The sequence below is a fragment of the Colius striatus genome, chromosome 15, assembly GCF_028858725.1.
Source record: "Colius striatus isolate bColStr4 chromosome 15, bColStr4.1.hap1, whole genome shotgun sequence".
NCBI lineage: Eukaryota > Metazoa > Chordata > Aves > Coliiformes > Coliidae > Colius > Colius striatus.
The window spans coordinates 5840254-5865066 of NC_084773.1; the positions used below are offsets into that span (position 1 = coordinate 5840254).

Below are 24813 nucleotides of genomic sequence, written 5' to 3' on the forward strand. Positions count from 1 at the left end.
TCCTTGTCTTCTGCTACAGCACTTTTTGGGGTGAGAGGGTCCCCCAGAGACACTGGTGGTGGTTTGGGGTGCTGCCAAGGGCTGTGCGTTGGGCCAGAGGGTCTGGGAGCATCACACTTTAGAGAAGCCAGAAAACAGGAAGAAAACATATGGGAAAAGATATAGAAAGGAGAATAACTGGGGAAGAGGATGAGAAAGGGGAAAGGATGGGGAGTGGCCAGTGAGCAGAGGTGGTAGAGGTGAAAAACCATGCCTTTGGGGCTGTGGCCAGAGCCACCATTCCCCAGGCATGCAGAGCTGGTGTGTGAAACCAGTGTCCCACTTGGATTTTCTCCTAGACTTTATGAAAACCAGTTCAGGCCTGGAATGATAAGATTGATCCCTGATTTCTGTAACCCAGGCTGCTGACTCTGCAATGCCTATTGCATGGGACAAAACACAGCTTCCCTGTGCAGCTTAGATGGAGGTGTTGGCCCTCCTGGCAGAAGTTGAGCTATGGAAATATGGTCCAGCGTGTCACTTGGAGAGCCCCAGGTGAACCCTTGCTCTCCTGGCATGGCTTTGGGAGAGTGTCTCTGCAGAAAAGAGGACCTCTCATTCATAGATGTCATGGGGAAGAGCCTCTCTGGTGCATGCACCATGCAGCCCTCATCCTGGTTTTTACTCTCTAAAGCAGGACATTGCTCAGAAATGGTTCATCTAGTGACAGCACAGTTGCTTTTGCTTGGTGTTTGGGTAGTGAAATAGGAATCACCCTGGTGTGGTGCTGTGAAAAAAGGACGGGGTAACTGGAAAAGGTTTATTGTGCCAATGGTTTATTGCTATCTCTATTAAGCTGTCTATTAGCACTATTAATGAGACACTACTGACTTGCTGCTGGCTCTCTGTGCTCTCTCTAGCATGTGCTGGGCTGAGGTCTGTCTTCAGTGGGGTCATAGTTGCAGGTGGGGCAGCAGAGTTGCCTCAGCACAGCTGAGGCTGCTCTTCCCAGCACAGGCCCTACAAATTGTGAGAGAGTTGGGGCAGCATGTTAAATGCCATCCAAGGCTGGGCTGTTGGGTTGTGTCAGAAAGAAGAGGCTTTGAAAGGTGAGACTATGGCTGCCTGCTGCTCTAGAGGGCTCTGTGGGAGCAGCTGCCTGTGGGGATGGGGAGGTGCTGCCAGGGCTGGGAAGTGCTTCATCATCACATTGCTGGGTGTGTATGCCCATATGCCCCTAAGGAGCTGGGCTGTTGTGAGGGTGGCTTTCATCCATCTCTGCTGCATTCATGGCTCTCTGATTGAAGTTAACTCTCCTCTTACACCTTCCCAGCAGGTAGGGATGCTGTCTGGTAAAGCTGGGGTTGTAGTAGTAGAGTATCTGAAAAAAGCAAAGGAGATGAGTTAGCTGGAAAAGCCCAGGCTCTGAGAACTAAGACTCTGCATTGGAAAAGATGAGTGTGGGGACTGAAAGGGACTCTGAGGGAGGTTTGAAACCTACAGCTCCAGCTAAACTGTTCAGTGACAGTTGTGTTCAGGCATTGCCACGCCGGGGTTTGTGCTGTGTGTGAGCAGGGCACTGTACAGTTTTCCAAAGCTTAAGAACAGCTTTTAAAAGCCAGGTACCGTGACTTTTGAGGAACTTCAGTGTGGATGTGAGCAGGCAGTTAATGCTGTGGGCTTTAGATGCCTTTTCTCAGCACTCAGTCGGTGCCACAGGAAAGTTTCAGATTGGGTACAGCAAAGCCATGACAAGAAATCAGGCTACACTGAGTCTGTCTTTCCATCAAATGGGTTCAAACTCCTTGGCTATAACTGAACTGTAGTTGAGCTACATTTCTGCTAGTCAGAAAGACCAGCTCAAACCTTCCTGAAAATGACCTGAGAAGGAAATGAAAACCAGCCCACTTGCTACCAGACCCATCTCCTCTATTGCACGATCCTATTTGGTGTGAAGATCCATCTCTCCCCCAAGACTCTTATGAGTGTTAGTCAAAATGCAGAGCAACTACTGTACCTGGCTGTGAGCATAAGCTGCTGCTTCTTCTGCCAGACACTTGGGCAGGGAGGCAGACCCTGGGAAATCCTGGTGGATTTTGCTGAACCCATAGGTGTTCAGCTGTTGAACAAAACTCTTCCAGGTCCACACAGGGAAAATTTGCAGAGGTCCTCTCCTGCCCAGCACCTCCTTTTTGAAGAGTTCTTCATTGATGGCCACATATTTTCTTCTCTGACTCCACCAAACAGACTGAAACTGTCTGCTTTCCATCATTTTCCAGAGTTTCTGTAGAAAGCAGCCTTTTTTGGCATTGTGTCCATCACTGAGCAGCTGGACACCCCACTCCTCCTTTCTCTCTTGTATGGCCCCATCAGTGTGGGCTCTTTTCCCCTGTTCTGAAGGGTAGGGACAAGTCATGGCTGCTGGTTGCCACAAAGGGGATGGTGATTCTGAAGCAACCAGCTCCTTTGTAATTTCTTTTGCCCCAGCCAGAGCAGAGTTTGGTCTGTTGCTGGCTGGTGCCTTGGACAGCTGGGACTCATTCTGCCCATCACTGTGCTGCCTGTTCTGCCTCACTGATGTTAGAGTGTGACATTACAGTGATGTTTGACAATGGAATCTTGGCTGAAGGGGGCAGCCAGAGGATATGCAGAGCATATGCTGCTTGTCCCTGCCTGAGGCAGCAGCAGTGGGACCCCAGAGCTCAGCAGTCAGTGGTGCTGTGTGGGCAGCTACAGGTGCTGAGAGGAGTGGGGCTGCAGTAGGGAGAGGGATGGCTGCAGCCTTGAGCATCCCAGGGCCCCATCTGGGAAGCTTTCCTGTTGGGTGACTGCTGCAGAAACGTCCTTACAGCCTTTGCTGCCACTGAATGCTGACTGAGAGGAAATGTCACTCAAGCTGTTAAAGCCTTCTATAGTTTGTATGCTCTTAAATGCAAAGAGTAGCAGGAAGAAGCCTCTGCCAGGAACAGCCCTAGTCACAGGGAAAACCTTGGGGAAAAGGAGGAGAATTCCTCCAATCCTGCACTTTTTCTAGTGGCATCACAATCCAGAGCTAGGACAGGATGACAGCTGTTTCTGATGAGCAGAATCAAAGAGGGGAAACTGCTCATCAGTGACTTGCTGTTTCTCTCCTGGGGACAAGGTGGCTCCTGCCTTCCTGCTGGGCTAGTGCAATCCAGACACTTTAAGCCTAACAGTGGGGAGAGCTTGTGTAGGTGAACGCATCAGTTTTAGCGACAAAACCCTATGACCACAAAAACATTTCCACACATCTGTTTCAAAATCCTAGGGCTCAAATGTCTTTCAAAAAGCAGTGTCCTGGCTAGAATAACTTAGGGTTGTGAGCAGCCCCAGCACTCATATGGACCCCAATGATAACCAGCATTTGATTTCTGCTGACTTCTTCATTTCCATTTGTGACATTGAGTAAGGCTCTGAGAAGGTACCAATGGACACATGATCAGACCTTAGGATTCCCCAGTCACAGCTGTCAGAAACATGTACTGGGTTATTACCAAGCTCTTTGCCAAGCTGGCAGGCCCTGAAAAATTAGTCATAATTGGATTTTGTCCCAGAATGGATTGTTTGATTCTAATAGAGATAGTCTTGTAAATGTTGGACACAATATTAGCTTAGTGTTATGTGGAGTGTGATTGGGCTTAATGAAAATGCAAACTCACTCCTCCCAGGCTGCAGAGAATCTGGTATTTGCCATGTATTAAATACTGAAATTGAAAGCAAATTCACCTGGCTACTGACAAAAAGAAAATGACTATGAATTTCAAGTCCAGTTTGTGCCTGGAAAGTATTACAGTTGTGTGCTTGCAGCTTTTAATATGCTTCAAGCTTTCAGCTTCTGAGTGTCTGGTGCATAGTTAGGGGCTAATTTTGGGTTCTGCTGGGTATAGAAACTTATATTATCACAACCTATTAACTGAACTAAGCATTGAAATGGGCATGAGCTGCAGAAGGGTCTAGCACTGCCAGAAGCTGCATAAGCACCCCAAGAAATCCTGCCTCTGGGTGCTGGCTTGTGTCTTGTCTTAAATAAAAGTGAGGCTGGAAACCTAGACTAGCTCTTTTTCTTGTTGCTGAAGTAATGCAAACTTTGGCATGAGTACAGTTTGTCACCTTAGAATAGTAATTGTAAGTGTGTAAGAGGATTTGCTTTACTCCTCTTACTTACTGTAGCTATTCTTCAGTACTTGCTTCTTACATATTAAAGGCACCCAAGACACTGGATTTCATGTAATTTAGCTTGTCATACCCTAGACTCCAAGGAATAGGGACTAGAAAGAAACTGCACATCATGCCAACAGACAACTTCAAAGCATCGAACATCTGCTGGGTTGGGTTTTTCAGGTCTTAAAACCACACTATGGCTTGTAAATGTGTAGTGCTCTGCACATCCATCTGCAGCACCAGAGCCCGTGCTCAGTGGGAGCATTGCTGGAGAGGAGCCAGAGAGAGAGGTGTCACAGCAATCCCACAGCAGCCCCAAGCCTCTGTGTGGCTCAGTTCTGGCTGCTCCAAGTCTCAGGTGGAGTATGCTCACAGTGCAACGGTGCCAGCTTCTGTTTTCTGTGCTTGAGATGACCAAGAGATCTGCTGTACTCGGAGCTTGCTTGTTACAGGGTTCACACAAAACTGATTTCTAGGTATTTTTCCACATGCTGCTTGAAGAAATAAGGGCAGTCTGCCACTGAAAACTTATATTGCCTAGATTTTTGTTTCAACAAGTGTTTTTTTGTCTAGGCAGCTTAAGGCACACATTACCTCCAAAAAGAGTTTATCATAAGTACTTTCTATGGTTAACTAACCCAAAGAGAAACAGTTGAACTGCTGATGACTCCAAAATGAGATTCTTTTACGATCTAGAATGAGGATGCTGATAGTGAGAAGCCTGTAAGTGCTTTGACATGACCAGGACATGAAGCAGTTTAGCTGAATGGCAAGGTGTAGATTAATTCTTGCATGGAACAGATGGAAAAAAACCCCTCCCAAACAATCCACAGGCTTTTCAGATACAAGTTGGAAATTAGAAGCCTGTTAATTAGCTAATAGGAAAAGTTATTGTCTGCCCTGTACAGCGACTAAAAAGGTCAAAATTATTAAAGACAGAGATTTGCCATATTGTTAAAAGTTAGTTTGGTCAGACACTGAGATACTGTTGTGGGTTTTGTCCTTGCATTAACAGCCCATGCCTATGGTTAGACAACTAAGAGGGTGACTGCATTTTGAAACCTCAGAAGTTGTTTTGGGACCCCACTGGTTATCATTTCCCATTGCACTTCACTACATCCAAAGCTTTGGACAGAAGTAATGAAACCAAAATCAGAAGGATGAGAAGCAGGTTCTTGCAGACTGCTTCTCCTACAGTCCTTGCAGCTGAGTGCTTCTCCTGCAGCTTTTGGACTCAATGTACAAGTACAAAGCTCTTTTGGAAGAAGCAGGTCAAGCAATAACTGTGTGGCTTGAAATGAAATAGATGGCATGTGGGTCTTTAAAATGCATTTGATTGCATTTACATTGCAGTGGAGGCTTATGGTGCTCCAGTGCTGATTACCAGGAGCTCAGGTTGCTTTGTACGCATGCGAGCACTCTGCTGCTAAAGAAAAACAGAGGAGCATTGGGTGCTCTGCTTTTAGAGGAGATGCTGAAAACCAGTACCAGGTTGGTGGTGTTAGAAACATCTGAGCAGAGACATGCTTTTGGCTGAGGTTTCTGAACTAGCAAGCACCTGCTACCTGTATGGAAAGTGGCACAGCCCTAGGGATGAGGAGTGAGCAAAAACATGTTGCTACAACTGCCTTGATGTTGGGCTGCATGAAGTGGCTGCACAGCAAGGTCAACCTTAATCCAGCAGAAGTTCAGCACCAACACAAGTTCAGTAGAAGACATGGCAATCAGAGGGGAGGCCAGGCTCCACCAGAGCATCAGCAGAGGCAGCTGCTCCAGTGAGCCCTGAAGCATGGGGATGTCCGAGTCTAGGAGTGGGTTTTGATTGTGCTGTTTAGTTGCAGTTACAGAAAGTCTGCCTAACTACCAGTCAAGGACCATTCTGCTGTATCCAAAGTTTACAGGTGAGCAGCTCACCCAGCCATAGCAGCTAAGAAGACTTGGAGAGAGAGGTCTCTCAGAGAAACATGAGGCCAGGAGGAGGTGACAGCACAAAAACTGCCTCCAAGGACACTTGGATGCGTGAGCAGCTTAAGGAACTATCCAGAGCAACAGAGATTTCGTTGGCTTTGAGTAAAGCAGACCCTCACAGAGGCCAATAGCATCAAGGATGTGCACAAGCCTTCCTTGCTTCCCTGTTTAAACTTGCAACTTTTTTTCATGTGCTATGTCAAAGTTCACCTCTGATTCCTGTTTCGAAGGTGAAATACCAACCCCTGCAGAAATCATTTCCAGAAGCTTGAATGTAAAACCCAGTAACTAAAACCCAGCTCAGTCTGTCATCCTTTTGCTCACTCAGGGCAGTGCTGACTTGAACACAAGATCATCCAGCTACCAGTTACCTAAAATGAAAGTGTCTCTTCCTTAGAGTCTCTTTGTACTTGGGGTTTGTGTTTGAAAATCCCTCTCTTATCTTTTCTCTTGCTCAAATGTTTCTAGGAAAGATCTAAAAGGATATAGGAAGATCTAAAAAAAGATCTAAGAAGTATCTAACCCAGTGTTCCAGTATCACAGACGTTGCTGTTGTGCTGGATTTGGCACACCTTGTTTCAGAGCACTAGCAGGGATATCAGTCTCGTTCCTCTGACTCAACAGATTGCAATGTCAGAAGTTACTTGAAAAAAACCACCCCAGTAAACCCTGAAGCGTGGTTTGCAGGCTTTCAGCAAAGTGTTTAAACATCCAGCACAAACAGCAGACCCTGCTTCAGCTTATATAAGCAAACATGCCTCTGCATCTGGAAGCTTGTCCTACTTTGTTCTGTAATGTGTTTTTTTTAGTCTGCCAGAAATGGGGCTGGGCACCAGAACAGGACTTTCACCACAAAAATGTGGGTGCAGGAGCAGCTCCTTTCTTTTGAGTCTTACACAGGCAGTGCTGGCATGCATGTTGCAAGGGCTTCCACATCTTCTCTTAGTGAAATGGGTGGATTGTGTTTTTTCCCTGCAGTCGGGACGGTCAGAGGCAGAACACTCGTGTTGTTTGCAGCACCTTTGCCTCTCTGATTTGGCAGCAACTCCTATCCTAGTTATTTTCCACCCTAGGATTTTAAAAACAGGCTAATCAGTGTCCTATGCTAGTGTTAGGAAGTCAGGAGTGTTATCAACAGCCTGAGGAGGGTCAGACTAAGACCTTGTGTACTGACTCGAGAGAAGATGTGTGCTTGAGTTGAGTAAAACACGTCACAACTAATTTTCCTGTGGTTAGGCACAAAACCACATAGTGCTCCAGACACTGCCCTAATCTGCTGAGGCAGACTTAAAGCAAACACCAAATATTATAGCCAAACATTTTGCATGATCTGTCCTGCATTTGACTGTAAGTCTTCTCAGGAGGAAAAATTTGATTTGACAGATTACTGGTTATAATTCCCAATTAAGACATAAACAGCTGTAATCCTCTGTGCTGTCGGGCAGAATTCAGGGTTAGTTTCAGCAAAACCAAACCAAGCTGGAATTGAAACAGGAGGGTAACCAAATGAACTTCGAGACTGAACCTGCCTTCAGTGCAAAGCATATCTTCTTTACTAACTTATTTGTTTTAATACTCACCAGCTGATAACTGCACACAGCAGATATAAGTGGAGATAACAGGGGATTCAATATTTAAGGCTTGTCTTTTCTCACCATAACAACAAATCTGTAAAGAGAGTAAGAGGAGGAGGATAACTTGCAGCATCCAGGGTAGCAGGTGCTGAGTGGTTGGAAGACTGACTTTTCCCAAAATATATGACATACAGTCATGGTGTATTATGCAGAACTGAAGTGGATGTCTGAACACAAATATCCTACGTACTCTGAGGAGTGTGTGTTGTGCAAAGCAGAATACACACGCCAGAGAGGTGTGTGTTTGCTTCCTTGTCTTCAAGGCAGTTGGGAAAAGGGATGGTCTGTATTTAATCCTGTTCCATTTTTGTAAAATAGTGGAGGTGATGACCTTTGAATATGGTCATCTGAAACCAGCCTGTTCTCCCTGACTGCATAAACCAGCTCCTAGGGCACAAGGGACTCTTTATTTTCAACGACCTAGAACAGAGCAGCCTTCCTACACCAAGCGATGTTATTCTCCCTGCATCTCTGCCATCTTACCAAAATTAGTTAGATGGAGCTGGACCTTGTAATAACAAATAAAGAAGGTCTGGTTGGGGATGTGAAGGTTGGGGGCTGCCTTGGCTGCAGTGACTGTGAGGTGGTGGAGTTCAAGATCCTGTGTGGAAGCAGCAGGCAGGATTGTGATCCTGGACTTCAGAAGAGCTAACTTTGGCTTCCTCAAAGACCTGCTTAGAGGAATCTCATGACCTAGGATTCTAGAAAGTAGGAGTGCCCAGGAAAGCTTGTTCATCTTCAAGCACCATTCCTCCAAGGCCAAGATCAGTGTATTCTCATGAGTGAAAAACTCAGGAAAAGGAAGCGAGGCCTGTATAGATGAACAGGGAGCTTCTGAAACAACTCAAATGGAAGAAGGAAGTCTATGGAATGCAGAAAAATGGATTGGTTGCTTGGAAATAGTACAGGAACGTTGTCAGGGTATGCAGGGATGAAACAAGGATGGCTAAAGCCCTCTTGTAATTGAATCTGGCAAGGAGGAAGACCCAGGAAACTACAGGCTGGCCAGCCTCACCTCCATCCCTGGAAAGGTGATGGAACAACTCATCCTGGATGTCATTTCTAAACACATGAAGGAAAAGATGGGGGAGGCAACATGGATTCACCAGGGGTAAATCCTACTTAACCAACCTGATAGCCTTCTATGATGGTATAACTGGGTGGGTAGAGGAGAGGGGATGAGTGAATGTCATCTACTTTGACTTCAGCAAGGCTATGGACACCATCTCCCATAACATCCTCATAGGAAAGCTCAGGCAGTGTGGCTTGGATGAATGGACAGTGAGGTGGATTGAGAGCTGGCTGAATGACAGAGCCCAGAGGGTGGTGATCAATGGCACAGAGTCGAGTTAGAGGCCTGTGGCCGTTTGGGTTCCATGGAGTTTGGTTCTGAGGCCAGTCTTGTTCAACGTATTCATCTGTCAAAAATCTATGCTGGATTTATTCACAAACATCTATGATGCTTTTCATTTCAGGTACTGACACTTGTTCAGTTTTGCTTTGACAATCTGCTTATAGATTTTGTTCAATTGGTAATTACATTTAAATGGAATGGTCTGAAAGGCTGCATTCTCCCCATCACTGTATGAAACCAGGCAAGCCCAAGAACTGTCACCAAAATCTTCTAGCAGCTACTGTTCAGGATGTTGGTCAGAATGGTCATGAGACCTTTTCCTCTGAAGTTATGGCTAGAAGACCATAGTCTATCAGAAAACTATCAGAAACTGATAGTTTTCTGTTGGCTACCAAAGTAAGCCTTACCTTTGTTTGCTAAGCAAGAAGGAACTGTTTCTACATATACAAGGATATAAGGTAATACCTACCAATAACACAGAGAAGGGGATATCTTCTTTAGAATGTCTGAGTCTTGGGTTCTTGCTAGATAGATCAATGTAAGAGTTAAAGCAGCTAATTGGTGAGGAATCCCCAAGTGAAACAGCAGGAATATACATCAGGGTATTCATTCTATCATGGTCCAAGGATGCCATTTATTTCTACTACTACACAAACGTTAGTGGAAAGATTGTAGGAAGGAGTGCAGCACCAAAGCAAGCAATTTGCCAAAAATGTGCTTAATAAAATATTTATCTAATCCTCTGACGTGATAACTGTTGTGATGAGGAGCTGTGGTGGAAGACGCCTTTCTTTTTCTTTGTCAAAGGTTATGGAAAATCTCAGTTGTCTGGGATCAAGAAACAGCACTTGACTACAGCTGCATGTACAGAAAACAGGCAGCATAAAAATAGCCAGACAAACACTTCAGCAATGCACATAACAAGATTCTCCCCTTCCAAAGAGCCTGAGAAAGGCCAGACGAGCTTCTAGTATCTCACCAGAGCTGAGATGAGAATTCCCACTCACCAGGACAAAGCTCCCCAAATATCTGAAGTCTCCAGTCTTGAGGTACCTCAGCATGCTCCTGTGCTTCAGGACTAGGGTCCACCTAATTTTTTAAGGTGTTGTAGAACACACAAAATAGGCCAGAGGAAGGAAAACCGAGGCACAGCATGATTATATGAATAATGGTGTTAACTTCTGCTTGCCAGTTCCCCAAATGATGTTTCTGCTTTCTATTCTTCTCCTGCACACTTAACAGTTTATCTGGGTGAAGACTGCAAGTTATCTTCAGGAAAAAGAGTTGTTATATGGCTCACCTGAATGCAATACAGCCCTGCATTTGCCCAGATCCCAAGAAATTTAACAGAGGACCCAACAACTTCAGTTTTCCAGTGAAAATGAGGAACTTGACCACAGCCTAGCTAAAATAGTTCCAAAAACCTTGATTTACTCATCTTTAAGTTATTGTCATCCAGAGAAAATGTTACTGGTTCACACTAAAGTAGTCGTAAAGTAACCTGTGAAAAGAAGTTAATAGTGGCAGCGTTCCCAGACAGTTGAGGCCTGTCACACCAGAGCAGTTCTGATAGGCCTGATGAGATGCTTTCCCTTGCCAAGAAGCTAAAGGCAAGCTGCATTTTTGTGGCCTTTGCTTCAGTCTTGGGGTAGAAATACACGCTGGGCAGGAGACTTTGGAAGCCACAAAAGCACATTTAGGGCAAAAGGTTTTCCAAGTGTGCAAAAGTTTCTGATTTAACTATTTTTTGAGAAGGGCACAAGATGAAGACAAACATTTTCCAAATGGATGACCTTGCCTGCTCTGTCTGAGCACAAGCTGGGAACAAATATCCCAGGCAGAAACTTTGTGAGTATTTACCTTGAACTCTTTTGTCCTGCTGGATCCTCCTAAAAGCAGATAAATTATCAGATCTATCTTTTTGTGTGTACCTGTTCCTAGTTCTGCTTGCTACACTACAGCTCCCTAACTTGGACAAAAACTCAGCAGCCTGATCACTGGTTGCCTGCACAGATCTTGAGTGAAACACAGGATTTCTAGCACTTCTTGCCCTTAATGTCTGTACTGCAATTTAATGTGTTTTGCTTTTAAGACCATTGAAATCTTCTACAAACTTAATATCCTGCAGTACAGCTTTTCTGAGAGTGCAGCTGGGTGCACGGTGCCAAACCATCTGGGACAAGAAGGGACAAGTCAGATCACAGGCAGACAACAGGAGGAGCATCACAGAGGCCCAGGGCTAAGGTTTGCCTTCCCACCTCGAAGGGAAGCTGTGGAGGAGGATAAACATGGTTAAGCAGAAGACAAGAAAACACGAGAGTCTTGTTTGATCTGCAGAGAGGGCTTGTCCATCAGCCTATGCCAGATTATAAACTGCTTTTGCAGGTGGTGCTTGGGACCTTGTCTTCTGCTACAGAGGAGATGAAGTTTCTGGGTGTTACTGAGCTGCTTCCCACTGTCTGGAAGGGTGAGAATGATAATTTTGAACTCTTTTTACCAACATTAAGGAATCCTTGCAGCTGTGTGGTTGTGGTGAGTTCTCTTCATTTTTAAGGCCAAGGATAGAAGGGTGAAGTGCAGCAGTGCCCAGCCCCCTGAGTTCCATCACTACCTCCTGCTATCTTTTGCATTTTTTCTTTCTTTGTTTGTTTTTTTTAAGAAACACTGGGATAATGTTTTGCCAAGCCCAGAACCCATGACTATAAGACATTTAAAGGAGAAAGCAGGTGAGCCTGAGATTTTCTCTCATGTTCCAAGAACTCACAACTGCAGGATGTTTCCTACAAAGAAAGAAACACCACCAGCAAATGGCCCTTGCTCTAAGCTAGAAGGAGTTATACATCAAATCCAAGGTTATTTAAATCAAGTTTTGAGCTATGCCAACTGTGGGAATGCTTCAGAACAGCACTGGTGACATGGTGGCTGCATTTACACACCATATCATCCCCCTCCTTCATGCTGTTAACAGTGGGAAATAAAGCTTGCTAACACAAAAGAGGCCACAGTTACATAGTCACTTGAGCTGCTTAAGTAGATAAAGCAAATGAATTATTAATACCTCAGCTGAAATCGTAGGGAGCTAATAAGGATTATGTATTGTCCAGAAGGTGAACACAGACAACTTCCATCTCTACAGAGCCAAACACTTGCCCTTGAGGGGGTTGTTCAGCTCTCTAGCAGATGTACAAGGAGATGGATCTTACTTTGATGGTTCCCCAGAAGAAAAAAGGCTTTTCTTCAGCACTACATCAAGAGTGAAGCTTTTTTCTCCCCTACTTACCTTCCATTCCTAAAAAAATCAGATGTCAGAGGGGTATCTCCACCGGTCACCACCCTTTTTTGACGTAGCCTAAGACTAGGGGAGTGGTATGGGTTCAGTCTCTCAGCCCTTACTCTGAGTCATTGTACATGCACTTCAAGGAAGTGATATGGAGCACCGTACTGACCTCAGTGGCTGAGTTTCCTCATTGCAGGATCCATCATCATCTGGAGATAAGCATGTAACACTCCTTCTTTACAAAAAAACCCAAACTCTTTATTTTATATAGATTATTTTGAGAAGTGATTAACTTTTAAGAAGTTGTACTTTGTTAACTAAGGCATCAGATGATGGCCAGGCAAAGCCAGTATGGTTACAAAGCCTGTGTTACCAGTGGGGGTCTGAAACCTGCTGCCCAAACAGCAAACTTGGACTTGACATCACTTGAAGAGAGCAGAATGAAGATGTGTAGGTAGATGAAAAGACATCCTGACAAGGTAAAGAAAATTTGCATGTGAATTTTAAGCAAAAACTACTACTGCTAACAAATCTTTCCTCAGTTGCTTATGTCAACCATTTTCATCTTAAAGGGAAATTATTCTGATTTTTCACTATTAAGCAGTTTTAGACTGGTGCTTCCTTAAGCTACCTGTTTGGCCCCTTTCCTCAGTAGCACTGTTTCCCTCTCCCAAAACTTGTTTGCCTATCTCAGCAGGCCAAACACCCTGACTGATGGACAGATAACAATTCCCTCCTGAGTACAGTGTTGCCTCTCCAGCTCCTTACCCCAAGTACAGGACGTGCTTACAGTGTGATGAGACAACATAACTCCAAAGCTGTCATAATTACCCATTTATTTCACATTTGCCTTCACATGGACAGCCCAATAAAATTACAAAGCAGTTAATGAAGCCAAGCCACAAAAATAATCAGTCCCTACTTGAACAAGGTAACGTACACACATGTCACCATGAGCACAGCATAAGGAGCTAGAGGACTGTTCCCACCAAGCTTCGGGTGCCAAATTATCCTCAGGAGTTTTATATGGCAAGTGCAGGGAAAAGCTCCTGCACAAAGCAGGTGGGTGGCTGTGCCTTGAGTGCACGTCGCAGGCTGTAGTTGCTTTCCCAGGGAACTCCAGGCTCACTGAGAGGTGAATCCCAGCCTGGGCCTCTTTCATTACCTTGCCTGCGGATACGGTGTGGTGCGTTGCAGCTTGGATCCATTAAACCTACGCTGGGGTCACCTGTGGCTCCTGCTTGTCCTGCACAGCTGCTCCTGAGCTTGGCTAAGTGCTCGCTGCTGATAAAACACCCTCTTCTCAAGAGACTGTTGCTTCCTCTCTCCTGCTAGGCTGGCCGTGTTCGCGTTCAGGTCTGTGAAACCACTCCAGTTGCTCCAGCGCTATTAAATGTCTTTATATAAGTTTTTATTTATTTAATTTGGCTTATTAAAGACAAAATATTAGTCGTCCCTTCCGCTTCTCCTCCGGGTGCGAAGGGCACCGGCGCTGCCCGGCAGCCGCCTTCCCCCCGCCCAGAGCTGCGGGCGGCCGAGCGGAGCCGATCCCGCTCGGGCCGAGCCCGGGGCCGCCGCCGCTGAGCCGGGAGGGCGCGGCGGGGCGGGCCCGCGCGGGGCCGGTCTCCGCCCGGGGCCGGTCCCAGCTGCGCCGCTCCGCTCCGCCCCTCCCCGCGCGGGGCGCGCACCCCCGCGGGCAGCTCCGCGGGGCCCGGCCGCGGCCGCAGCTCCCGCCTCCGCCGCGCCGAGGGGCAGCCGGCGGGCTCCCGCGGCCGCGCAGCGCCGGGCCGCGCCGTCCCGCCTCCGCAGCCGAGACGCCGCCGAAGATGTGGGGCTGCCGGCGCTGCCGAGGTAGGAGCCCCAGCCGCCGGGGCCTCCCGCGGCCTCCCCGCCCGCACCGGGGGCGGCTCGGCTGGGGCCGGGCGCCCGCCGAGGCGCCTCTTCCCACCCGCGGCTGCGGAGCCGGGGGTGCCCACGGGACGGCCCTCGGCCCCGGAGATGTCCCACGCGTGTCGGGGCAAGGCTCGAGGGGACGGGTCGTGCGTTCTGGGACACCTCGGTGTGATCTCTCCCATCCGGCTCCACCGCGGAGTGAAAGGGTGGCCGGCATCCCAAAAGGCTCGGGAGGTGGGGAGTGGGATTCGCGGCTTCTGCCGCGAACAGCCCAAGGCAGAGGGAAGGCTTGGGAGATGCGGTGTGCAAAAAGGGAACCGTCGTGTACCAGTGGCTGTTTGCTTTCTGAGCTATTTTTGGAAATTGCTTTGCTGTGAGGGATTTTTTTCTTTAACTGCCTGTGGGAAGGAGCGTTTACATCGCGCTCCTCCAAGCGCTGGTGCTGTCCATTGGCCCGGGAAGGCTGTAAAATCCGTGCTTTGGCAAATACCGATCCAACCACTTAGTCCTTCCCCTATTCCTAATGGCAACACCATAAAAACAAGTAATCTGCATCTTCTTTATCTTGCCCTGTGAGGTTTGGCCGCTGGCTCGTCGGAGCCCTCCTCGGAAAAGGCCGGCCCTCCCCGAGGGCTGGGGGTCTGGTGTGTCCGTTGGGCACTTTGTGTAATGCAGGGTGACAGCTGTGACGCAAATGCAACAGGACTTTTGAAAGCAGGCACAGTCTTGTCATGTTTGGCCATTTCCCCCCCCTTTCCAGGAAAATTGTGTTCTGTAGGCTTGAAGATAAACCTGGCACCTTCCTGGGTTGTCCTGTGTCGGGGGGCAGGGCTGGGAGGCTGAAGCAGAGTGGTGTTGTGTGCAGGTGTGTTAACGGGATGGGGAGCCTTGGCCTGGCACTCTGAGTTGCCTGGCTGTGGTTCCTGCCCAGTGATTCAAGTGATTGCTGTTGTTTACAGCCATCGCTTTGCTTCTGACTGTTATGGTAGGCTGCTGCCCACTTCATTCATGCCTGACTCCAAGCCAGGGCATGCAAATGCATTTCAGTAAGGCTGATGGTTTCCAAACCACTCGGATTAAAAGGAGGACCCCGATTCAGCTGTTGGAACACAGTGACAAGCCACTGCTCAGCCGTGGCTGAACTGAGAACCCTTCATTGTTCTCTGGGTCACTGGTGCGATGCTTGCGCCAGTGTCTTTGATAAGCAGTGAGTTGTTGGCTGTGCCAGGGAGCTGCTGAAATGGGTAGTGCTCTCGTAGCCTGGTTCAGTGCTGAGTCTATAGCAGGTCCTGTTGTGCTCATAGGGCTCAGTGCTGAGTCTATAGCAGGTCCTGTTGTGCTCATAGGGCTCAGTGCTGACTCTATAGCAGGTCCTGTTGTGCTCATAGGGCTCAGTGCTGAGTCTATAGCAGGTCCTGTTGTGCTCATAGGGCTCAGTGCTGACTCTATAGCAGGTCCTGTTGTGCTCATAGGGCTCAGTGCTGAGTCTATAGCAGGTCCTGTTGTGCTCATAGGGCTCAGTGCTGAGTCTATAGCAGGTCCTGTTGTGCTCATAGGGCTCAGTGCTGACTCTATAGCAGGTCCTGTTGTGCTCATAGGGCTCAGTGCTGACTCTATAGCAGGTCCTGTTGTGCTCATAGGGCTCAGTGCTGAGTCCATAGCAGGTCCTGTTGTGCTCACAGGGCTCAGTGCTGAGTCTATAGCAGGTCCTGTTGTGCTCATAGGGCTCAGTGCTGACTCTATAGCAGGTCCTGTTGTGCTCATAGGGCTCAGTGCTGAGTCTATAGCAGGTCCTGTTGTGCTCATAGGGCTCAGTGCAGAGTCTATAGCAGGTCCTGTTGTGCTCATACAGCCCTTTGGAGTTTGAGGAGGAAAAAAAAGTTGAAGAAACTTGAAGACTTTTAAAGATTTTAATAACATTAATTCAATTTTATGTTGCTAAATGTTGAAGAGAAACCAGTTAACAGGAGGCAAAAATGTACTAAACCAGGCAGAGCTCAGAGTGATCTCATACAGGGTCGACTGATTTTTGTAGTGCTCTGCAGAGAGCTTGAAGATGGGACTGCATGTGGACAGTTGTGGGACTCTTGGTGCTCATCCAATATGTTGCAGAGCAGTTTACAAAGTTTCCAGTAAGTTTGCTTAATGTGTCCTTACTCAGTTGGGAGGCACTCCCATAATTATGGCTGCAATTAAAAGCAATAACATCCATTTACATAAGATGCCAGTCCTTTTAAATTGGCGCATCATCTAATGAGAGTATTCGTGTAGGGATAGTTATGCAGGGCCCAAAGCTGAGAGCATTTTGGGGAGGATTTTGTTTCAGAACTTTTTTGAGGTCATTTGAAGGAAGGGTCTGCTTTGAGAGAGGACATTTTGTTACCAAACAGTACTAAGTTATAAACATCACCCTTACCAGGGGTGGGATGTTGTTGGATTAAGTGCTTCTAGCACTTTATTTTTTTAATGTATCATCCATCTAATTTAAAAGAATCAGCCTGGTTACACCATTATTTTTCTCAATTTCATTGCGTCAAATGTTCCTTCTGCTCTTATGAGTAAGAGATTTGGTAAATCCAATGTGTGGATGATATCTAATTGTGATGAAGCGCTATGGATGTGTTCTAAATTGCTCACTGAAGTTGCATGGTTTCCTTGGGGCTTAACCTCTACATCTAATGTCCAAAGATTGTTCTTGGGAAATAAACATTAGGTTTAAATGCTGGAAAACATCTCATATTTGGGGAATGCTTCATCCTTCTTCTAAAGGAAATGCCCTGGTGTGGAGTATTCTCACCTTCTCACTCCATATGTTTTGTTCCTTTGATGTTTGTGGGGTTTTTTTTCTGGCTTGGTTTGGGGTTGTTGTGGGGTTTTTCTTGGTTCAATTTACTGAATATACTGTAAGTTTATGTCCCCACACCCTGGGTGGGGCAGGGCCTTGGAAAAAGTCCCAAGGCAAATGTAGTAGAAAGTAAAAAAAGAGCCCAAAATACAGCTGAGGAAGCCTTAGGCCTGAGAAGTGCTGGGTTCCTTGGATCTGCTCCATTTTTCCCCAGAAGCCTTACCCCCCTGCTGCCCATTTTCAGTCAAATAATTAGTCTGTTAATCTTTTGTCACAGACACAGCACTTGACTTGCAGTCTCTGAGAGCATAAGAGATTAAGTAATTAACTTGTATAAGGGAGTAAAAGAGAATAAGGAACTCCAAACTCACTAGTCTAGTTGGGCTCTCCAATGGCTAAAACTAAGTGACTTAAGTTGATTCCTGGTTTTATATCAGATGCTCAAAGTGAGGATATAGGAAAGTTCCCCTCACTGTTTCACATAAGTGGTTATTTTCAGAGGTGATGGATCTATTTCAGGTATGGTTTACTGTGCAGAGGGATAGTTTCTGGAAGAATGCTGGCCTGGCTGGCTATGACATGATATTACATGGGGTCATATTGACTAATAATGAGGCTCGTTCTTGGGTGCCTGATAAAACCTGGCCTTAGATATTGTAATCACATGCTAATTATGAATGCTAGTCTCCAGGTGTACTTAATGTATTACCCAGTGAAGTACTGACCTTGTAGCTGTCAGGTGGTGCTGTGTGGTTAAGCAAAATCATTATAATGTGGTGGGCCTGTGAATTTGTGTCCATGCAAAGAGAAGAAATACTTGTGCTTTGTGCATAAAATGGGCAAGCTTGCCCGTGCTGTGGTAACAGTGCAGTTGTAAGTGCTTCTCTGGTTGTGTTTTGGTTATGTCAAACTCTCATTTGAGAAGCTGGCGAATTGAGGGGCTCTTTTGGATGTTGTTGTCTGCAACACTGAAGGATCTGAAGCAGTTCACCAGACTTGATTCTGAAATCTTTAAGTGTTGTAGCTGCCATGGTAGGTCCTGAATGCAAATGTTGAGTCTCCTAATTGCAACTGACTTTTATCCATGTGACACAAACGGGATGTTTTCTAATGGTTTATTAATGAAACAGATCTGTCATGAGTGCCCTTGTGGAAATAATGTGCCTGTTACAGCATAAATTTATATGTTTTGGTATAATTTCAGCACCACCAGTTACTTAGATATGCAGAATGACTACATGACATTAGTTTCCAGATGATTCAGTACTTTACCATCTTGTTTACAAGCCACACATAAGTAGGAAAAATGCAGGAAAGGGTAAATCAGAATGGGGCTTAGTTCTTATCTCCCTTTTCACTCTGAAGTTGACCACCTAACTTGTTCATGTTCAGAAGTATAACTGTTGGTGACATTTTCTTCTCACTCTGCTTAGTGTCACATCTGTTGGTGCCATGGTTTAGAAGCTGGCTTCACATGTGTTGTGCCTTGGCACTGGGAAGGGGTGGGCTGTTGGGAGAGATGTGCCATCCATGCTCCCTGGCAGCTGTTCTCTTCTAGAGTTACAACATCTCCCTGCCAGGCACAAACCTGTTGTAGGGTTGGTACGTGTCACTGAAGTGATACCTCCAAGTGATTTAGATGTGCTATTTCTGCCTTGCTGGGAAAATCCACTTGTGGTGTTGCATCTTTTGAAATGGATTCACGTGTGAATGACTTCCTCACCTGCAGACTGTGGCATACTTGGCTATTTGGGTTAGCCTGCACTGGAACTGCAGAGGCTTGATTTGGTCCTGTATGTGTTTTAGGTGCACGAATAGGAAGATCTCCTTAAGTAGCAAGAAATCCTCATGACTGCTTTATATGCAGTTTGCCAATGGGTAGTTTAAATCAAAAGATGCAAGAGACTAAATACCTGTGGTGATTTATTTGTAGTTAAAAGCTTCCATATGACTACACACACCCCTTTTGACATAAAGTAACCAAGGAGCACAACAAACACGAGTTGTTTTAATGCATCTATAACTGCTTCTTCAGACAATGATTGCTGCCACAATAACATTTGGGTTTAAGGCTAGCTTTTTTTTTTTCCTTTTAAGTTTTCTTTTATGTTGATATGTCCCTGGAAATCTAATTAACATTGTTGGTTAATAACAACAATGGTGGGGTATTCTTCACCCTATGAAGCTCTGCAACATTTACCTTCTGCGTTAAGGAGGGAAAAAATAGAAGAGCTTTGTAGTTTTTTTCTACTACCAAAATGAAACTGGTTTCCCCAATACAATGGGGAGATTTCTGGGGTTCGTGAACTCTTGCCATTAAAAAACCTCAGATGGCTTGTGAGAGGTAGGCTGATGGGTGAAGAAGGAGGGGGGAAAAAAGCTGCAAGGGAGTCTTTGCTGTGGAGGAAACAAGCCCTCCTGTTACAGCTGAAGTCATTACTCATTTTTGGTAGGAAATTGATATAGCTGCTTTCCCCCCCAAGTGAAATGTTCTGTTTGGAGAGTAGACTGTGGGGACCTTACAATTCAAGCAATTCTGGAATAGATGGATTTATGTTTTGGAGTTGCAATTGCCTTTATTTTTCCCCCAGCTGGGTCAGTTCCAAGGACTTGAGCTCTTCTGGTGTCAGTCTCGTGTCTGATGGGACAGGTCAAAGCACTTTGTGTAGTGGGAGCGCTGGCAGGGCAGCTTTGCTCTCCTAGTAGCCAGTTTTCACTAAAATGTAGGAGACTAATGTTTTTGAGGACCTTTTTGCATCAAATGAGCTTCAAATCAGTCAACAACTTGAGATGTCTTTGAGGAAGAGGAGATCCAAGGAGGATGCAGAACAACCCACTGTGAGGTGGCTAGAACCAGTAAGTCTGGACAGCTGGTGTTTCACTGGAAGAGGCAAGTGTGAGGGCTAGCGTGCCTGTTTGCTTCCCCCTCCCCATCTTCATATCCCATATGTTTTGCTCTCAATTTATATTTAAATTTAAGTTTCTGAAAGTGTGTTTACCCACTCTGGTGCCAAAGGCTCTCGCATATGCTGTATGTGATGGAGTATGGCCTTCTGCAAACCTATTGCAGCATGAGTCTCTTTAAAGAAAACAAACTTATTTATTGGACTATAAAGAGAATTCAGGAGGTTTATTTTAAGAAAAGGTGATTTTTCTCCTAATATTATGTTGGCTACTCTCCCTTGCAGTGTTTCTCCTTGCAAGAACTTTTGTTTTGTAGCATTAGTGTTGTTTAGCCTGTCTGCACTCCGTAAATTAGATTATTTTGCCTGTTGGTAATTTTATTACTCTTATTAAGCTTCCTCATCTGCATATTGATCCTGTTAGTCTCAAGAAGCTGATGAGCCATCTAGCTGCACTTGCAAAACACACAGAAAATGAGAAATCAGCCCTGGAGGCTATGAAGACTGACATTCACCAGTGATTTGCATCTCAGTATGTCTTGCCTGTGTTGTTGGTTTTTTTCCCCTCTTGACTGTTAAGTTTTAGACTACATGACAAACGTTGTAGTTTGCTAAATTAAGATTCATTGTGCCTTTGTTATAAATTCTGCTATTGATAGCTTCTGAGAAGCTTTGCTTGTGTTTTCATTTGGATGAGCACGCTCCTTTTTCATAAAGCTTAAGAAGATTTCCAGAGGCAGCTGGCGCCACATACGCCATGAGGTTTTTTTTCCTCGTGTCAGTTTTCCATGCTGCCTTTCCAGAGGGATTTATTCTTTGTTTTCAGAAACCTGTTTTCTTGTCTCTGTTGCCTATGGAACACACAAATATAACCGTAGGTGTACATAGAGGACTTCAGGCCCTGTCCCTGCCCCATTAATTCGTTTGCTTTCGCTTTGGCTGCTGTGGGCTTTTTCCTTAACGACCTACTTCTCCCATATGGTAATATATGCTGGAGCTGTTGGACCTTTCACTCCCATGCCCTTTTTCTTTGTTTATTCTAGCTCTCAGTCAAGTGTAGTCCCTTTTATAATGTGAAGTTGTACAACCTCTGCCTGGGTGGTTCTGTCTATTTACCTGTTCTTTATGTCACTGAAATGTTTGAACCCCCCTGTTTTGTTCTTGTTCTGACTTCTCTGCACAGTCACTGCTGCTTCTAACATCTTGTTTTTCTTTCTTTCTTTCCCCCTTCCCGTCTGGCATCTTCTCCTCCCATGATTTGACCTTGTCTTGCTCTTGTCTCCCCATGCCGTTTCACGTGTTCACAGGGTTTCAGCTTCTATTATGTGCTGATGACTCACAGATGCACTCTACACCCCTGATGGTTTGTCACTGGGTCCAGTGGCTGTCTTCCTTCTTTTTCTTTTCAATTTCTCCATCAGCAGTCATTCAACATTTTGAGCTCCAAACCCCAGATGGTGTTTCTTAAGTTTTCTTTACCTCTTGGCTCTTAAAACGCTGCCACCTGAAGGGTAGCTTTGTCCCAAAGCCTTAATTGTTTAAAAAAATTAATTAGGTTTACATCACACATTTAGATCACATGCAAATTCTGTGTACTCTTTAATATATTATTCTCCTTTTCTAGCTTGTCAGACAACTCTCCTAATGCATGTAATAAGGATTTACAGATGTTTTTCTTTAAAGTAGCTGCCCTGAGAAGTTCTTCTTCTGAAGACAGTTGATAGTGCTTGGTTTTAAAGATAGCGTTAAGTGTTTAAGTTCCACTCTGAGAAGGAAGCTGCCCCTGTTTGCTGTTTTTTCAGATCTAGCTGTTATAAACCAGTGGGATTCCTGGCATCCGAGCTGAGTGAAAGGACAGAGTATACATATACGTCATAAACGTTAAAATACAGAAGATGAAGCTAGCTGTGAGTGAGCACAATTCATAGGCCTTTCAGCCTGGAGAAGGGTTGTCTGTTTTACTTAAAATTGCTAATCCTTTCCTTGTCCTCGTTTTAACTACACTTAGGTGTAATAGCAAACCCAAACTTGGAATTGGGGATGTTTCTCTAATGTGCCTGGAAAGGAGTAGGGAGTTCTAAGGTGATGGGAACGCTTTCAGATGGCTCAGTAGAGATTTTGCTTTTTTGCAGGTTCAAGATGCACGAAGACAAACATCCTGTTGGATGAAACTTTGTTTGCTTTTCCATCTCTCTCAAATGTTAATCATGCTTTGGTTTTCTGGGGCTGTATCTCAGATTCCAGGTAACTGATGCAGTGCTGGGTAAACAGTCTCACTGCTGTTTCACACTTCCAAGGAAGAGGAGAGTGTACCTGGGTTTGCTCAGCCATCCAGTGGTTGTGCAAGGCTGTACGTGCTGTTGCTGAGGTAACAACCTCAGATACTACCAGAACAATGTATGGGAACAACTGTCCTCAGACTTACCATCTTGGAAATGCAGTACTTCAATTACCTTCTAGACCTCTGAATGTAAATAGGCAATTTGTGCAAATGCCGTGGATTTTAATGTCCTCTTTCTGTACTTTTTAAAATACACTCCCTCAGGTAAATAGTTTGAAGTCCCTGGTGTACAGTAAGCTACAAAGGGGTTTTTAATACTGGATTGTACTCAGAAAACATGATTCTTGAAATCTTTGCTTCATGTTGCATCATAACAGGAAGATTTAAAATGTTGCTTAATGTTGTGGTGATGGAAATAGTCGTAAGCAATACTTGAATACCTGGAAGCACCACTTGAGCATCTGGCCTATTTTTTCCAAGGAAATAACTTCAAATTTCTCTCAGTTGAAGCTGGGAGGTGGCTGCTTGGACTGGAGGTGTAAAGAATGAGTGATTTATCCTTCAGGCTTAAAGAATAAAGGCAGACTGGCTTTACATCTACAGCTCACGTTAGACTTAGCACAGGAAACTTCTCCCATTCCACAGGTAATCCAGTGTTAAGACTAATGGCATCTCATTGATGGGGTTATTTATTCTGAAATGTGATAAACATGTAAACTAACATGTTTGTATATTTAGAAGTAACGAAAGGACTCTGAATGGCCACACTTTCAAGAATGATTTACATTAACATAATAAAAGAACAGAGTGACAGTGTAGCAAGATGTATTTTTTTTGTTGGTAATACTGTATGTGTGAACCTCAGTGTATTCTCTGGGATCCTCATGCAGTCCATGTATTGATGAGATGATGTTCTGCTGATAAAACCTGTGTCTCCCCAAGTAGTCTTAGATTATCTGATAGGTTTTGTATGCATGCAATACCAGTGTGGGTTCTGTAGCAAGTGATCCAAGACTTCATCGTACAAGTGTTACAAGAAACCCCCTTGTATAGCTAGTGTTTGTTTCCTGATCAAGAGGTTGTCATGGTTTTGAAAACACAAAAGTATGCTGGAATCAAGCCACACTGTAAGGGATACAGCACTGTTTGGCATGCAGGATGAATAACTATCACAATGTTTCAGTAGATGACAAAGAAAACATAATGAATGCAAATGTGTGGGAATCAGCCCCCTTCCCAGCCAAAGTGTGCTGTGAAGCTTCTGATGTCCTGAGCCCAGTCAAACCTGCCTTCCTTTGTATCAGATGTGTTAATGATCATTAGAATAAGTAGGAACTTGTTTTCTCACCTCTTCATACCAACATCATCTGCTTGGATTAATTATTGTTCTTGTCTCTGCTAAGGAATGTTAGTTTCAGTTTAAGGAGTCTCTAGAATCTGTACAGCTTTGTCTGTGGGGAATCTTGGACATTGTTTAAATCTATTCCCAATTGTACTGAAGAGATTTCTTGTTCTTAGTAGTAGCTCATTCTCATATAAAGCATGATTATACATGGGTGTTTTTCTGACTCTCTTTGGTAGATTGATCTGTAGCTAGGAAGTCTAACAGAAGTTGTTTTAAAAGAGTTCATTTTACCAAAAATGTGTATTGCTGAAGGCAGATCCTTTTTTCATTCTGAATCCTTAATGGCTTTGCTTGTCTTTGAGGGAGCAGTATACTTCAAGACAACTGGAATTTTTCCCCTTTAGGCAGTGATAAGAAATAGGAAATGGAGTGGATGATGCCATGATGGAGTGGATTATTTGTTGCTTAGAAGAAATGGAGTAGGAAAGGGCTGTCTATCACAAGGCCTGGTCCTCATGATTTCAGTCGGTTTCAAATACAGTCCTAAATGGAGGGATGTGTCAAGATGAAATGGGGAACCTGCTGAACCTGTCATGTGAGATGCTTGAAATTTTTGAGGACTTAGTGGGTCATTTTTGTTGGCATGACTCCTGGGATATTAAACTGTGGGGAAACAAAAAAGGATGGTACTTTTGGTTGAGGAGAAAACCATAGGCAGTCTTGAGATGGGAAGTCTTCATTTAAGAGCTGACGTAGAACAAGTCCCAAGCAACTGAACTGAGAAGGTATGAATCAATGATGTAATTTTGCTAATGCAGTGTTACATATCTCTTCCTTGATTGCTCATTGTGCTTGCTAAGCTTTTCATGGGAAGGAACTTATTCTATTCTTTGTGAGAAGTTGAGTTTTTAACTGATGAGGGATGTCTTCCACAGAATGACTGTTCCTGAGGCATTATCTTTGTCATCATCCAGGAGCTCAGGAACAGTCTGGGAGGAAGAGCTGCCTTTTTGGTTGCTGCTGCAGCTTCCTTTATCTCTAGGTTTCCTTGGCAATTGAAGAGCAAAGTCGAGTTAGTACTTGCCTTACAAAGGTGACAACATACCCAGCAGCTGGTCATTGTGTTTTTGGGAGCTTGTTAAGGACTCCTCT

The 24813-nt window shown here is 45.0% G+C and overlaps 1 protein-coding gene across 1 annotated transcript in view; it reads left to right on the forward strand.

The window, feature by feature from the left end:
• Positions 1-14125: 14125 nt before the first annotated feature.
• The window catches only part of LOC104550936 (6-phosphofructo-2-kinase/fructose-2,6-bisphosphatase 4), a 51882-nt gene continuing 41194 nt past the window's right edge, over positions 14126-24813 (forward strand). Inside the window, exon 1 of the mRNA XM_062008187.1 lies at positions 14126-14245. Coding sequence (XP_061864171.1) covers positions 14221-14245 — 25 coding nt within the window. The 5' untranslated portion in view covers positions 14126-14220. The remainder of the gene's footprint in view (positions 14246-24813) is intronic.